The sequence below is a fragment of the Scomber scombrus genome, chromosome 15 (genome assembly GCF_963691925.1).
Source record: "Scomber scombrus chromosome 15, fScoSco1.1, whole genome shotgun sequence".
Taxonomy (NCBI): domain Eukaryota; kingdom Metazoa; phylum Chordata; class Actinopteri; order Scombriformes; family Scombridae; genus Scomber; species Scomber scombrus.
This window is the reverse complement of record NC_084984.1, coordinates 21592640-21608586: the sequence shown is the minus strand read 5'-3', so window position 1 is coordinate 21608586 and position 15947 is coordinate 21592640. Positions and strand designations below refer to the sequence as shown.

General features: G+C 40.5%; 1 protein-coding gene across 3 annotated transcripts in view; it reads left to right on the top strand.

Annotated features, from left to right (window-relative positions):
• tnksa (tankyrase, TRF1-interacting ankyrin-related ADP-ribose polymerase a) overlaps positions 1-15947 on the top strand; it is an 81692-nt gene that overhangs the window by 15708 nt on the left and 50037 nt on the right. For all 3 annotated transcript variants that reach the window (XM_062434040.1, XM_062434041.1, XM_062434039.1), the window contains exon 5: positions 15195-15231. In XM_062434040.1, coding sequence (XP_062290024.1) covers positions 15195-15231 — 37 coding nt within the window. The remainder of the gene's footprint in view (positions 1-15194; positions 15232-15947) is intronic.

Sequence of the window (15947 nt, the reverse complement as noted above, 5' to 3'; positions counted from 1 at the left end):
AACCGAGTCCCCAACCATGTGGTGCCATTAATAGTGCTGCCTAACTTGGAGTTTGATTGACACTGATGTTTACTTCTAACTCAGTCAGACACACTTGATAACACTCAACATGCTGGAAGATTGAAATGTTGTTTCATGAACTAAACGGGAGGGCATGAAGGCTCAACACCATATTGACCACCAGTTGAGTGTCCAAATCCCCAGTTTTGAGCACGCCGACCCGTTCACACCAGGCGCCAACACAGGTGTTTCCGATGGTCTTGCATCAGCATGAGTGTTGTCAAAAGCCTGACATATCCCTTTAGCAGACTTCAGAAAGCCACAGTAATGATGTAAAAAGGTCCGGTAAGGCTAACTTTGGAAACAAAAGGAATCACCAGGAGGTTTTTTCTTTGCATCCGTCTTCCCTGTTGTCGTTGGTGATTGATCTCCCTGTATTTGGAAAAAGCAGTGATTAGGACACTTTCATCAAGTTGTCCGCCCTTGACAACTCTTTCCCTTCTCCGCTCATCTCTCCATCTATTCCTTTCTTCACTCATCAATTACAGCGTTGTTTAATGAGCTTGCAAGTACAGCATGTACTCCATCCACCCCACCATCATCAGCCTCGGTGTCATTCTCTTTTCCATTGACACTTCATCTATACTCTTTGTCCTCTTGCCCTCTGCTGTCTCTCTCCCGTCAAGCTTTATACCAGTCAGCCTCTCCATCTCTTCCCCGTGACACTTGTCATTTATTCTCTTTCTGCTCTTCGCTTGAAATGTCTCACTCTGCATCACCCTCTTCGAGTCTCTGGCAGTAACATTAACACCATTGATTCCAGTGTTATATCACTCTATAAAGAGCACAGCTGCATCTCAGTCCTCTACTTACCCTGAAAACAGATGTAGCTTAAACATGACGCCTACATTCGGCGTTGTAAAAATCAGCAAAGGTTGCTGATCAACATCACTGCTTAGTGTCAGTATAATTGCCTAATCTTCAGGATTAAGGCTATTTGTCTGTTAAGAACTTACTCAGAAATAGACAGGGGAAACATAAGCTCTGTTTAACTTAAAGTAAAGGTAATTTCTGTGGTAATCACTTGAGACTTTTTATTTTCTCCTGTATTAAGCTCTCATTGTTGATTTTGTCTGCATCTTTAAGCTCTCACAGCTTTGTTTCTTGTTCTCAAGTGGGAAACAAATTGTGTTTAGTCTAAAAAAACAACAACCAAAAAACATGTAGAAACTTAATTATTGCAGGTACTTCAGCCTCTGGCTAGATAGACAGATTAGTGACAGGCACGTGGGTTGAAGTTTGAGTCACTGAGGGGGAGGAGGGCAGTGTTGTTAAAAAGTACTCCTAAATGTATTATAATAAAGAAAGAAGATACCATAAATAAAAATAGTAGCAGTCAAGAGGAATATGTGAGATTAAGTAACAACTAACAAGACTACCTGCTAAGGACTACATGCATATATTTAGCAGGTATAATGTTTACCCTTTTCACCATCTTAGTTGAGCGAGTTAGCATGCTGATGGGAATGTCATTTGTTTTGTAGGAATTAAGCCATAAACCAAAGTTTAGGACAGATTAAAATTTTGACCTGGTGATAGCATTAGATAAAACATTAAGGGACCCCCCCCAAAATTATAGCAATTAATCATAATTGTGAAATAAATGGCTGTACCAAATTTAATGGAAATCCATCCAATAGGTGTCAATATATTTCACTCAACTACTACCAAGTGATGCCAGTGGAAAATACAAGTCGCCAATATTATTACTATTCATTGTCTGGCACCACAAATGGCTTTACACATTTTTGTGCCAATTAATTTAGTACATTTTGAAATATTTAAGTGCTTAAGTGAAAACTTTGAGCTGTTGGTGGCTAAATCACCAAAGCTGTTCAGTATTATGAGTACGATGGATATCTGTACTCAATGTCATGGTAATCCATACAATAGTTGTCTAGGTATTAAAAAAACAAAACAAAAATGTCAACCTTATGGTGGTGCAAGAGGAATAGCCAGAAACTAACTAAAACCAGTTGGATACATCCTCTGGGGAGCATGGATGTCTGTACCAAATTTCATGACACTCATCCAGTAGTTGTTGATATATTTCAATCTGGAACAAATTATGTCCTCGTCTTTAGCCCATCAGTGTTCAAAATGCTTATTTTTCATATCTGCATCATAATGTTTACAATTGATTATAACAGTTTTCAATAACTAGTCCAGTCTGCTAACAAGAATAAACAACAGACGAACCTCTCTCTTCATATTTTCATAATTTACTGTGGCTTTTTCATTGGTTTTGGCCATGTCAGTGTGTCATGACAATTTAAAAAGCATATTTTGGGATATTGACACCTGAGTTTTGTCTTCCAATTTGTACAAAAGGTCTTTTGGAGTGGGTCAATATTATTCACCAGTTATGATTTGTTTGGTCTTGATATGTGGTCTGTGAAGGCGGCGGGATATCGAGTTGGTACATAGCTCATACAATACAACAGATGGCAACATCACCTGGCACCAAATAACAGCCAATAGCACAGTCAGTTCAGTACGGTGTTTTTCACCAGGATTCACAAAGGTTCGTTTTTTGTGTTTTCTTTTACTCTATGACGTATCTTCTGTCATTGACTTGGAAGCCCTTTTGCAGTTATAAACCTTCTTTAGCTATGGAAGGTGAAAGTGTCTCTCTGGAAGGCGAAAGATTAGGAAGGTAAATAAAGAGGAAAAGAAAAGAATGATCATTCATCCCAGTGTGCATTAATGCTGCATAATAAAAAGGAGCAAGAGGAACAAATAGAGACGAAAGAGAGAGTGAGAGTCCATTAGCTGCTATTAATTAACTCTGATTGGTATTCACAGACTAGCTGCTTCTGAGCCTCGGAGAGATCAGTTCTCCACTCTGGACCTCAGTCAAGACGCGCACACACACACACACACACACACACACACACACAGCCTCACATATTCCTTTGGTCTATCTTGTTTTCACTTACTCTTATAATCACACTTTGCACACAAATTCACTCTCTGATTTCATCTAGCCTACAGGCTTGCTAAGATTGTTCCACCATTTAGACTGTGTCCTATTTGATACCATTTTGAATAGGAACTGAAATGACACGCAAACAAAACAACATTAGATACATATTGTCTTGATTTATGACATTTCAGTTGTGCGTGTAATGTGTCACGTTACTGTTTGCTTCAGTTGACGCAATCACCAGACGGCGGGATTGTCGCATGTAAGTCCAAGATGACGTTTAGATGTCATTGCTCCCTTTGAGATGAAAGTGTTTGGAACGCCTCCTTTTTAATTGCCCCCCTATGCTCTTGACCTTGTCTGGGATGTGCCCAGCATTATCAAACATCTAACACATAGTATATGTCCTCCTGTGTGGTTACTGTTGATTACTGCTAGTAATCTAGAGCTGGCAGTAGTTCATGGCGTTGCGTCTCATTGCCCTCTGTCCTAATGCTGCTCATTCAAGCCAAAAAAAAAGCCATGACAGCTGTCTTAGGTTAATTGCATAACATTTTCTCAGCACTGAACAAACATGTTTTCAAGTTTTTGCTGTTTAAATTAACCCGATTTCAGGGAGCAGAATTGAATTTGAGATGCTTCCAGCGCCTCTGTTAAGGCAGCCACTGATCCTTCTTTCTATTTTTATTCTCTTTGATTCAGATGTATAGGCACACCTTCTCACACATGCAGTGTTGCGCAGTTTGGGTCAGAAAGTGCAAGGCAATATCTGTGTGACCTTTTACTAGACTGCTGCTGATAGACATGTTAGGAAAGGTCCAGGATTTCTAGTTTTGGTCCAAACAATGTAGCGTAAGGTATACAGAAAGTTACAGTCTTCGGATTAGTATATTGAAGTTGCAGCAGTTTTTTTCTTCATATACGTAGAGTTAAATCCACGTGTGATAGCAGGTGAGAACAGAGGAAACATTTCTTAAGTAGCCACTGTGAGTAAATGATGAATGCAAGTTCTATATAATCTCTCTACTCCCAATAGTTTTTCATTACCTTCCCAAGATGAATTGTATTCCATTTACTAAAGCAATGACCCAGTTGCTTCATGAAAATCAATTGTCTCGTTGTGCCTTGTCTTATAAATTCTGTAAAGCACATTTGAAAATGTTCTGCTTTAGACGCTAATCAATTCCCTGTATTAAATAAACAAAGCATTAGTCTCATAAACAACCAAAGTGGCCTCGCATTCGGACCTAAAACTGAAGACTTTAGAGTGTATAGGTACAAATTGTAACTTCGGTGACTCTTAATTTTCCCCATGCAGTCAAAAAGGTGTTTTTCTTCTTGTTTCTTCAGTTGTTGACTTTGACACTAGGAGGCTGTGAGAATGGACTTGAAGCAGGAGCCATATTTTGTCAGTAAAACTTTTAAAATAAACAGTACTTGTACATTCATAAATTCTGGATTTGTCAACGAGGGCGACGCAGGAGATGTAATATTAAGAATTTTTAATGAGGCAATTAAATGATTATGATTATGTTTATTATTTTTGTATTTCTGGAGGGGATCTTTGTGAGTGTTCAAGACTAGATGTTATTATCATATTCCTACATTATTTGCCATTCAGTTAAAAACAGTCACTCAGTCTTGGTTCAAGACAGATACTTTATATATTGACTAGAGCCTGACCGATATTAGTCAGCCAATATTTGCCTATCAGAGATATATCGGCATCTGCATATATGGTGTCCAATATGAGCTGATGGTTTTTTACTTATAATTAATTATAGTTATAAAAGTCCCAGCTAAGTTTACTGTTTCAGTGCACTGATGTCATTTTATACAATAACGTTTATTGTTAAACTATAAAATATCATGCATCCATTACATATGTTTGTGATAACCATATTTGAGGGATCATTGCAAAAAATAGGTGTTTATGTATATATTCTGTATATATAAGATTATCGGCCGATATATCAATATTGAAATGTTTTCCTCCCTAATATCGGTATCGACATCGGCCCCAAAAATCCACTATCAGTCCTGCTCTAATGTTATGTGTTGTAAATTTTCAGCTCCATGTCCAACTGTACGTCAGATCTTGTTTAGTTTCGAGTCCGTGCGGAGAGATTCAAACACCCTGAGTAAAGAAATGCAGAATTAAACAACTTTGAACAAGTTTTTGTCAAGAATCCCACACCTTGTCATATTGTCAGTGTTAGCTTTTCATCCTCAGGAATGAGTTACTGACGGCAATAATAGACTGTCACCGACAAAGAAAGTGTGGCTGCAGGGATACGCTGATATGAGGTAGACAGAGGGAAAAAAATCCCCTGGGACTAAAATAGGTTTCTGTCGTTTTTGTATGGTATCCCTGTCGTCTTGTCATAAGTGGAACTGGTGCTAATCTAATTTCTTTCGCTGCCCGACAGGTTTTCATCCCCTAGAATCAATTAGTGCTTGTGTTCACCGAGCGCTGCTTTTCAAGCTGCTATTGCTCACATAAGCTTTGGGAAACATGTGTCCAGCCTCCTGCTGTTGCAGTGCGACAAGTTAAAAAAACTACACAAAAACAGTTTGAATCATGGTACACTTTTAACAGAAATTGTGTGTGTGTGTGTGTTTCCATTACAACTGTGTTACTGCCAAGGTGCGTGTTGAAGATGTGCTGTCAGCAAGCACTGCCGCTCTATTGTAAATAAAGAGAAAATGAAATTGTTGCTTTGAAGAGAGGTCCGTGGTGGGCAGCCAGCTTTAACATAGCAGAAAATTAGCCAGCCAGCTCTCACAAGGGCTGGCTGTAAATGATGAGAGATTTAAGAGAGCGAGGGCGGGAGATGGAGAGAAAGTCGATGAAGAGCTGTGGTTGGAGGGAATGAGCAAAGGAAAGGGAAGGACGTGGAGAGAGAGAGAGAGAGAGAGAGAGAGAGAGAGATAAAGGATGGAGATGCTGTAGTGGCTTGGGTGACAGATGGATAACATGAACAGAGAGATGAATTGACGCAACATCAAGGGAATGCAAAGAAACTGGAAGAGAGGGGAGCTCAGATCGGTGTATATGTTAACAGCCTAATCATGAAGACAAAGAACTGCTGTAGCTGCTCTGAAGGCTTCGTTCCGCTAATGCAGCGAATGGAGTTAAGGCAATCTCACACCTGTGTGCACACATAGAGTGTGTGTGTGTGTTTGTGAGAGAAAGAGAGAGTTTGAATTCTTGTGTCTGCAAGGCCAAGTGTGTAGCTTTCTTCTCCTTATCAGTGACATGGTCATTGATTACCATGATGACTGCTGTTCGATTGGTCCCCAGTGATGAATGAGCTCGAGAACTATTTCCCCCCTCACTCTCTCAGACACACACACACACACACACACACACACACACACACACACACACACACACACACACACACACACACACACACACACACACACACACACACACACACACTCTCTCACACTATAGGATCAATACCTGATTCGGTTTTTGTCTGTCCAGTCTAAGAAACTGCAAAATGACAAAGCAAGAAAAGGAAAACAAAGGGACTATTTTTTATATATGTGTGTCTGTGAGTGAGATGCACTTCCAAGGTTCCCTCAGCCCATTTGGGCCATTTTCCTGCAGCTTAATTGCCTAGTTTTCCACATGGCTGCACAGCCCCACAACACTGTGTGAATAAGTGAAGGCAGTCTGTAAGAGGAGACTGACAGAATTTGGTTAATGAACTCAAAAAAAGAAAGAGGAAAGGAATCTCCTGTGTATGGAAATCTTGTGGATAATTGATTGGATTTGTGTACATATTAAACCAGTGTTGTACTCCAAGATGCTAAACATTTTTGAGAGTTTGCTGAGTATTTCCTTTGAAATCAAACATATTGCAGCCTGTTTTGCCTGGCAGGAGATGCAAAACACATTGCACTTTCACAAGTGGTTCTTTCAATGATCAATTATTGAGGAATACAAAATGACTAAATGAAGCTCGTTATCCTCAGGAAACGAGTGAGTGTTCTCCAGAAAATTGCTTACTCATTTTAAGTGCGACAAAAATCAATAGAATATTGAAAAACTGTAAAATATAAAGAATACACTCTGTAAAATGGTTACAGATGAAAGTTGCAGCATGTCAGTCGAACATCACAATAATATAATAGTTTGTTTTTTTCTGTCGTGAGTCATTTTGTGGAGCAGGCCAGACTAGGCTGTGTGCTGATGTGGAGGAATGTGCTGACTGCAGTCTGCTTTGTTTCTGCTCGGCTGTTGTGTGACTCTTGTTTGCACGTCGCACTCAGGACATTATGACCTAATCGTATCCAAATTAATTTGTCCAGCTATGTCGCTATTGTTGTTGTTTGTGGTTTTACTCCTGCACGGAGGCGTGGGTGCTCCAGCCTCATATCTGCTCATTGAACAGTGCTGTTGTGTAGTGGCTGTTTCAGGCATGCTAACTAGTTTCCTGATACTGTCACAAATTAGCATTTGTATTTTTGATTGCTACCCAGGAAGGAAACCTTCTCATAGCCCTCAGGAGCAAAGGTGCTTTAGCTGGTGCAGAAAGAAGCTTAAGGAAGGAAATCAAAGAACGTCCTTCTACTTAAAACTCTGAAAGAGAGGCGGCTCTGCAAGGCACTCTACCTGCAGCTGTTCATTGGCTATTAATACTGTTGGAAGGAAGTTGGAGTTGTACAAGGATTTCCTCAGATCTTCCATGATGAAGTTAAAGCCTTAAAGGACTCATTTTCAGCAAAGCGAGATCCAGAATCCTCCAAGATAGAGTGACAACTGGCTCGTGATGCAGGGCAGCGTTATTACACTGTATAGATATAGATAGATAGAATCTCAACAACCGTTCATCCAATCGACTTCTCAATCAGCGGGAGTATTGCTGAGGACCCAAGGAAGTGCAGCGTCGAGTGTGAAGTTGTTGGAATGAGCAGCGTTTGAGAAATATATAAAAAAGACCCCATAAACCTCATTGTGGTTGCAGGGGGAATTATATCTGAAGTGGTAAGAACTAACATAGAGAATGAATCGAAAAAGTTCAGAGAGTTAAGCTCTACTATTAGCACAGGAACTTTATAGGAACTTAATAAGTACATTCACAGTGCAGGATGTCTCAGGCACGGTTTGAATGGGAACTGCAGTTCATCTGATCAACGTCAGCTCAGCTCAAAATTGTAGTCTTTCGATAGTTGGTATGTGAGGTGTTAAGAGAACGTTGGTGTATAGTAGCGTCTGTCAATACCCTGCATGTGAGGTACTTAGGGAAAATCGATCAATTGTAGCATTTACTGACATCGGTATGTTGTAGCATTGGACATGGGCACTGTTCTCTCAAGGTATCGAGAAATCAGCCTTTTTCCGAACAGGTTCGTTTTGAATGAGCACAGTTTGCGTGCTGAATGTTTTTGGTTTTGACAGTCTCATGTAATATATAATTCAGAGAACAAATACAGCACGTGGCTTTTTGTTTTGTTTTGTTTTTTTCACAGGTTTTTGCGGATACTTTGAAATTTGATCAACTGAAATGATTTCAGTGCCAACACTTGGCTTCGTTCAGCAATTCTTGCTGCTGTTAACGGTTTCACAATCTATGCAATACCACAAACAAATTTTAGCCAGTCAACATACTTGCCAAACAGGAACGGGCACAAAGGGGCTGGAAAACTGTAGAGAAAAAAACCCCCATTTATTTAGAAGAATGATGAAAACCCCATTGTAAGCGCATCCAAGCTCACCTCTGGCTACACCCACAGTAAATGTAATTACCCCAGAATGACTGCGATGAAAAACACCGTTTAAATACAGCGATTTGTCCGTGCCCACTCAAGGTCACAGACAGACACATACTGATATTGTATCATGATGAATTACAAACGGTTCGTCCTCCGATTTAGAGAGGTGTACACATCCAGATACTTGTTTATGAAACTCAGCCAACTAAAAGGGGGTAGAGTGGGTGGTCAAAAAACACAATTAATGCAAAGCTGTTCTCTTTGGTGTACGGCGTGAAGCAATTAATCACACGGCGTACGCGGTGAGAGCCAGCCAGCAAAGGGCCTAAACATCCTCTTTTATAATTTCCGTTTCACCTCCCATTTATTTATTTTTTCCCCGTTTTGATTGGTCTCAGTGCGCACAGATCCACTTACAACCTCAGCAGTTGCGACCTTGCTGAGGTTATAAGTGGATCGCTCAGCGTCTGACTCAAAGCCAGTTGTTGTGTAACAGCGGATAAACTGCTTCTCCAAAAAAAATGATATTTGATTTAAACACACACACACACACACACACACACACACACACACACACACACACACACACACACACACACAAGCAGACAGCTCGGCACTGAGTCAACTCATGGTCCAGTCAGCATCAGTCAGCATCATCTGTGCTTGTGCAACCACTTAATACATGTGAATGCATGCTCGCACAAAGTAAACTGGGTCCTTGCTGCATGGTCAAGATATATATAGGAACATGACCGACATTGACTCGTACTCACCTGTGCACAACCCTGGAATCACAGTGAAGCATACACATACACGTGCATGTATGTACACACACACACACACACACACGCACAAACATACACACGCACACATACCTGCATGCAAATAAGTATATGCTTTCATACAATTGGAATTCAAACAGTGATTGCCGGTGTCTACTGCACTCTGCCAAGGGAGTGACACATACACACACACACACACACACACAAACACACACTGTCACACACAAAAACACACATAATATCATCATTCAGGAGGCAGCCAGCCTGTCCTGAGCTTTAACCTGTCCTTGTCTCTTCTGTTTGGAGTCAGCAGGATTGCCGACACCAAACACACACACACGCACACACACACACACACACAGCCAGACTGAGTTGTGTTCATACATACTTAAATACATCCTCCTCTCTCCCTCTTATACTACTAAATACATAATCCTCCAGATGCAGGTATCTGTTGCCAGTAGTGAAATTAATATTTTCCCATAAGGTATTTTAAGTATTTTGCTGACTTTCCGACTCAGAATCACTTACCTTCAGTTGTGTTCTGACTCAGTCTGACTAAAAACGGGTTGGCTGTTACGATAAAGCCAGCCCCCCCCCCCCCCCCCCCCCCCCCCCCCCCCAACGCACATACCTTTTACATTCATTGAGCAGTTTGTTGTCATCACCAACATGTAGCTACAGTAGGTCGGGTTTGTGCAGCAGCAGCACATCTAATGATTTACACTGCTTTTTCACCTTCTTCACACTCCTGGTGTTATTGTCCAAAGAAACTACATCAAACCTGACAGAAACACACAATCATCTGCGTGGAAACAAAATGAAGACGTGTATTTCAAATCAAATGCCAGATTTTATGTAGTTTTAGTTTTGCAGTTTTAAACATTGTGCTGCATCACATAAAAAGACTGCTCGGTATCTCTTGTCTGTTGGTTTGGATTCTTCTATTTCCATTTCTCTATATTTAGGGTTCAAACCCAAAAGGAGTCTTCTGTGTTTGTGCTGTTTTTTTATTATTATTATTATTATTATTATTATTATTATTATTATTATTATTATTATTATTGTTATTGTTATTATTTTTGTTATTATTAGTTTTCTTCTGCCGTGGCTCAAATTGCCGTGAGCTGGAATGAGCTAAAACCATGAGGCTTGGCCAAATAACTGGAAATGATGGGCATGTGCCTCCCAAGAAATATGAGCCCAGTCAGCCAGATATGGTGCTGTAATGAAGACCATATATTTAATTTTGGAAAGGCCAAACACCCCACATCGTGAGTCCAACTGACTTAAAATGTTATACACAAGTCCAGCTCAGTATGCTCTATAAAGAAAGCCTCTTGGACCATAACATATTTGCTCATTTCCATAATGTGAAAAACAATAATAATATCTACTTTTTGGATTTTTACTCAGTCAACGCCAAATTTGGCGTTCTGTAGTGGGGGACTGAGATGCACAATTCTACTATAAATGAACAACATTTGCAATGGGTGCAGCTTAGAGAATATTGGCTGTAAGTCATTAACCATTTGTTCCAAACATCATAAATCTGGTATACAACTTCAGTCTGTGGTTGGGGGATAGGTCCACCAAAGCATTTAGGGGGCGCCACAGATGCCACAAATGCAAATCTAAAAACCTGGTGGACAGAACTTCACCAAAACTTGTGTGCATGTTCTTGGTTACCAAAATCTGAAGTGCCATATTGATTGGTGCAAGTGGGAGTGGCATAACACACATATTTGCTCATAACTCAAGATGTTTTTGAGCAATCCTGATTGAACTCACTGGTGACTTCCCTCACTATCTACTAAACATACACAGTACGTTTTGTTCACATTAGATGAAGGCAGGATGAATGGCAGAACTTTGAGTGCACAGTTATTGAAATGCTGCAGGCTGTGTGGTGATGAGACAAGTGCGTGATTGGTCCCACTCCTCCTCTAAACATAAGCAACCTCGAAGAAAAATAATTTGCTCACCTTTGTGAAGCCTGAAACCTGCTCATTGCTGCTTGCAGCTTAAATGTTGTCTGATTTGGCTGCTTACTTCCATCAAGTGCTAAAAGGCTTGAACCCACCAATTACTGCTTGTAGCTATGTTCTCATATTTAGACAGACATGAAAAACTCAGTGTTGCCTTATAAGAGACACCATTTCTTAAAACTTTTTTTCTGTTATTTGAACTTTATTTTAAGGCAAATTGATTAAGAACTAAAGCAAAATGTGGGTGACATGATTGGAGGGTTTAAGGTGCCAGTCATGAAACATAATATTATGAAAGAGTAGCTAAATATTCTCCAAAGGCTTGGAGTACGTTTCTGCAGGCATTTTTCTTAATAATTAAAAAGACACTTCTACAGTTAGCGGCTCTGAGGGTGCTGATAAATCCTCGTGTCAGGGTTGATTAGGGCGTCATTATGTTACTGTTAGAGGTACATGTGTTATTCCGTGGCTAGATGGTTGCAAAGGTCTTCAGCGTGGTTGTTTAAAGTGTTTTCAGGTGGTCACAGGGTGAAGATATCAAAAATGTGCTTTACTGCAACTGAGACAAAAAGTTTAAAGAAAATTTCTACTGTGCAATATGCAAAGTATTAGCTTTTGGTGTCGTCACTTAGCCTTCTGTTTTGATTTGTATGTGTGGTGTTGAAAGTGCGGAAGGTGTAGTTCAGCAAAGTCGCAGAAGATTAACAATTATACTAAATGATCCTGTCCTTGTCCTTGCTTTGTGTGTGTGTGTGTTTGTGTATGCGTGTGAGAGAGACTAATTAAAACTGCTGAGTCACTGTTGCTTTAAATCACTCTAGCTCGGAAAGCATGCACAGTATTGCGAGCAAACTGTGGTAGAGCAATCTCATTGCAAACAAATTCATTTAAAGGCTTTCATTTGTATACTATGCATGACTGCAGCCTGAACACAATGATATACATGCTGTAAGTTTGCATGCAGGTGTCATTTAAGCTCGGATTGAATTGGATACAGAGCCACTCCCTTCCTTTCTACAGTCATAAGTCCTAACTTTCCCTTATTTCACTCTCACGTAATTTATAGACATCGAGTGGCACAGCTGAACATTTTTGATGTATGAAGGGTAAAAATTGTGTGAATAAAAGCAGTTGAAATCTTTCCTTTTTTAAAAATTTCTCATTTAGAAAACCACTGCAGCACACAGAGGTTAATATCACTGATGACTTCACCCGCTCTAGCAATAACAAATATCAAAAAGCATAACGCTAAAAGCTTAAAAGCTTGATTTGAATTTCTTTTCTACCAATAAAGTTCAAAGTGCAATGACCCGTTTAGTCTGAATGAAGTTTTAAGTGTGACAGATGTGTTAGACTTCAAATAGTAGCTGGTTTAAATGTTCTTCCAAACTCTTTCTCATTTTTGCTTTTGGGGGAAAAAAACAATCTCATATTTCTATGAATTATATATGAACAAATGTGTGGATCACCACCAAAAGTAATAGCAGAGTGGTCCATATCGAGGCACATAATGGGATGTATTTTATATGTATGTGGAGCTACAGATGTGGGAGATGAAGATATTTAAAAAATAAAATGTAATTGTTTGTGATAGCCATCAAACACTTTAATAGTGATACTGATAATAATAATATAATCCAGCTGTGACTGTCAGGTGTGTAATGGAACTATGATCCTGTCACATAAATTGGTTCAAAACTACAGCATCCAATTTAGTTTTGTGAGCTCTCTCCTTACGTTTTTCTTGTCTCTCTCTCTTTGTATTCATATTTTCTATTTCTTCGCTCCTCTCCGTCTCCCCCCTTTTTCTTCTTCCTCTGACTATTCCGCCTTAGCCTCCCTAACACCAATTATACTGTGTCAAATCCATGCATGTCAGTTTCCAGATCCCTAATCATCCCTTCTCTCTTTCATCTACAAATCCTTTGTTCCTCCCTCCTCCCCCTGTTCCCTTCTCTGTAACCTTTCTTCTTCGCTCCTCACCCTACCCCACCCCTCCGTCTGCTCTGTGTACACACGGCCCAGCCTCCTCATCCTCTTCCCATTTATCTGTATCCCATTTACCTCTCCGTCCTCTTTTTGATTTTTTTTTTCAAATTTCCTATTTCAAATTTTTTACTTTCTTTCTCTCTAGCCGCAGAAAAACCTGTCGCTAGTAGCACATCTAATGTCTCACTGTAGCTAGTTCTTCTTCTGTTGTTACTAACTGCATGTTTCAGTCTGATCCACTGACCAAAATACCAGAGTTTATCCATATTTTGTTGTGTAGATCACTTTTTGTACATAGAGCTCTTCTAATGATAAAATCACCACAACACAACATAATCAACAGCTTATAATGAGTTTATTTACTGCTACACACTGAGAACAATACACTAAGCCAGAACTTTTTAGCAGATTAAACAAATGTTTAATTAATGATAATTAATCAGTGATATTTAGAGGCCTGGTGAGGCTTTTTATTAACCCTTTTAGATTTGAAATTATTAAAAAGAAAGCCTGTGTTAAAAACTGGAAGTGTGGAGTTTGAAGGAAGTGGGCATTTAGGAGGCTTGGGGCTTCTAATGAAAGACTCTATTGAATGGCATCATGGGAATCCAGTGTTTTTGGAGCTTGACCCATACTACGCACTAAAAGTCAGCATCTCTATGCCTCTGCCGCTTCAAATTTGATTACAGTTTTTAAATCGGTCTCATGTGAGTCTCACAACTATATGGTAGTACAACACTAAATTGCTGGAGGGCCTCTTTAATGTAAGTGTGATATTGATCCTCTTGTTTAAGCAAAAATATTGAACTATACCCGCAGGTGAAGACATACAGAAAATACAGTGGAGAGGCTGTTTTATATGATTCTTCAGCTCTAAAAATTAAACAGATATTAAGCAATAACCAGCAGATTGATTTTGACTTTGCCCCACCCAAACAAATCAGTCAGTTATTGATGATTGATAGGATAAAATGGCTCAAAACGATGAGAATACCAAAAGGCCAGGACATTAACAGACAGATGAAGTGTGTTTCCCAGTACAGAGAAGACACATATGGGAAGGTGTGTGTGTTGTGACTGTAGTAGCAGGGGGGCAGGGCTAAGAGAGAGAGAGAGAGAGAGAGAGATGGCGAGAGGGTGAGGGAGGGAGGTAGGGGGAGGGGTTTGTTTATTTCTGTTGTGTTTTTTGATGGTAACTGAGCCCACAAGAGAGAAAGGGAGAAAAAAAAGCAGGGAGACAGCGAGAGAGAGAAAAAGACAGAGATGATGGGGAATGACGGAAGATGCTCAGCAATATGAGCGGCAGCCGAGACGCGGGAGACGAACGCGGCAAAGGAGAGAGGGGATGGACGGACGCACAGGCGGATAGAGGCAGAGCGCGTGTCAGTCGGCCGCTCGTCGCCTAAACAATGAACGTGTTGTGGTCGCTGCCGGCAACGCATCGTCACGGCAACCGGAGCCAGAGGGGTGCGCACTGAGCGAGAATGGCAGAGAAAGAGGGGGGGAAGAGGAGGAGGAGGGGGGGAGGAAGGAGGAGAGATTGAAAGAGAGATGGTGTCTTCCCTCAATAGATAGATCCTTCCTCTGTGTGTGTATGTGTGTGTGTGTTTTTACATCTCTGTGTGTGGGGTTGTTATTTGTGCTTGATCATGTGTGTGTGTGTGTGGTCGGTGTGTGTAAGGGACCAGTTGTCTGACACCATGATCTTCTGTAACCATCTAGGTGAATACAAGAAGGATGAGCTGCTGGAGGCGGCGAGGTGAGTACCAGACTCTGCACGCTCTTTGTTTTCATTTCGTTCTCCTCTTCTCTCCTCTTCTCTCCTCTGTCTTCTCGCCTCGGCTTTTTCCCTACTTTGTGACGCCCTTTCATGCCTTCCCTCTTTTTTCTCTCTCTCTCTCCTACATTTAGTTCTTTGCCTCCTTGCCGTTTCTTGTTTCCTCGCTTACTTTCTTCTCCGCTGTTTCTGTTTCCTTCCTTTACCGCCCTCCCCTCTCTTGTTTCCTTTATTTTCTTGTTTCCCCCCTCTCCTCTCTTCCTTGCTTCTTCTCATTTCCTCCTCTCTTTTTGACCGTCCCCTCCCCTTTTCCTTCTTCCCACCCTTATTTCCCCCTTCTCTTATTCTCTTGTTTCCTCTTCTTCCCTCTTTTTTGAATCTTTGCTTCTCCCCTTCCTCTCTTCTCCAATCAACATATGCGCTCTGTTTCCGGTCCTTGTTTCTTATCCTTTTCTTGTTTTCTTGCTTCCTCTCTTGTTCCTCATTTCCTGTATTTCCCTCTCTCATCCTTTTCCTTTGCATCCTGTTCTTGCTTCGTTCTTTTCTCTTATTATCTGTCTTTTTATCTCCTTTTTTGTCTCATGTTTTCTCTGATTTCCTTTCCTCTCTCATTAACTTGTCTCCCTTTCCCTCTCATCACCTATTTTCTCCCGTGTCTCCTTTCTTACCCTTTCCCCCCCTTCTATTGTTAAATTTTC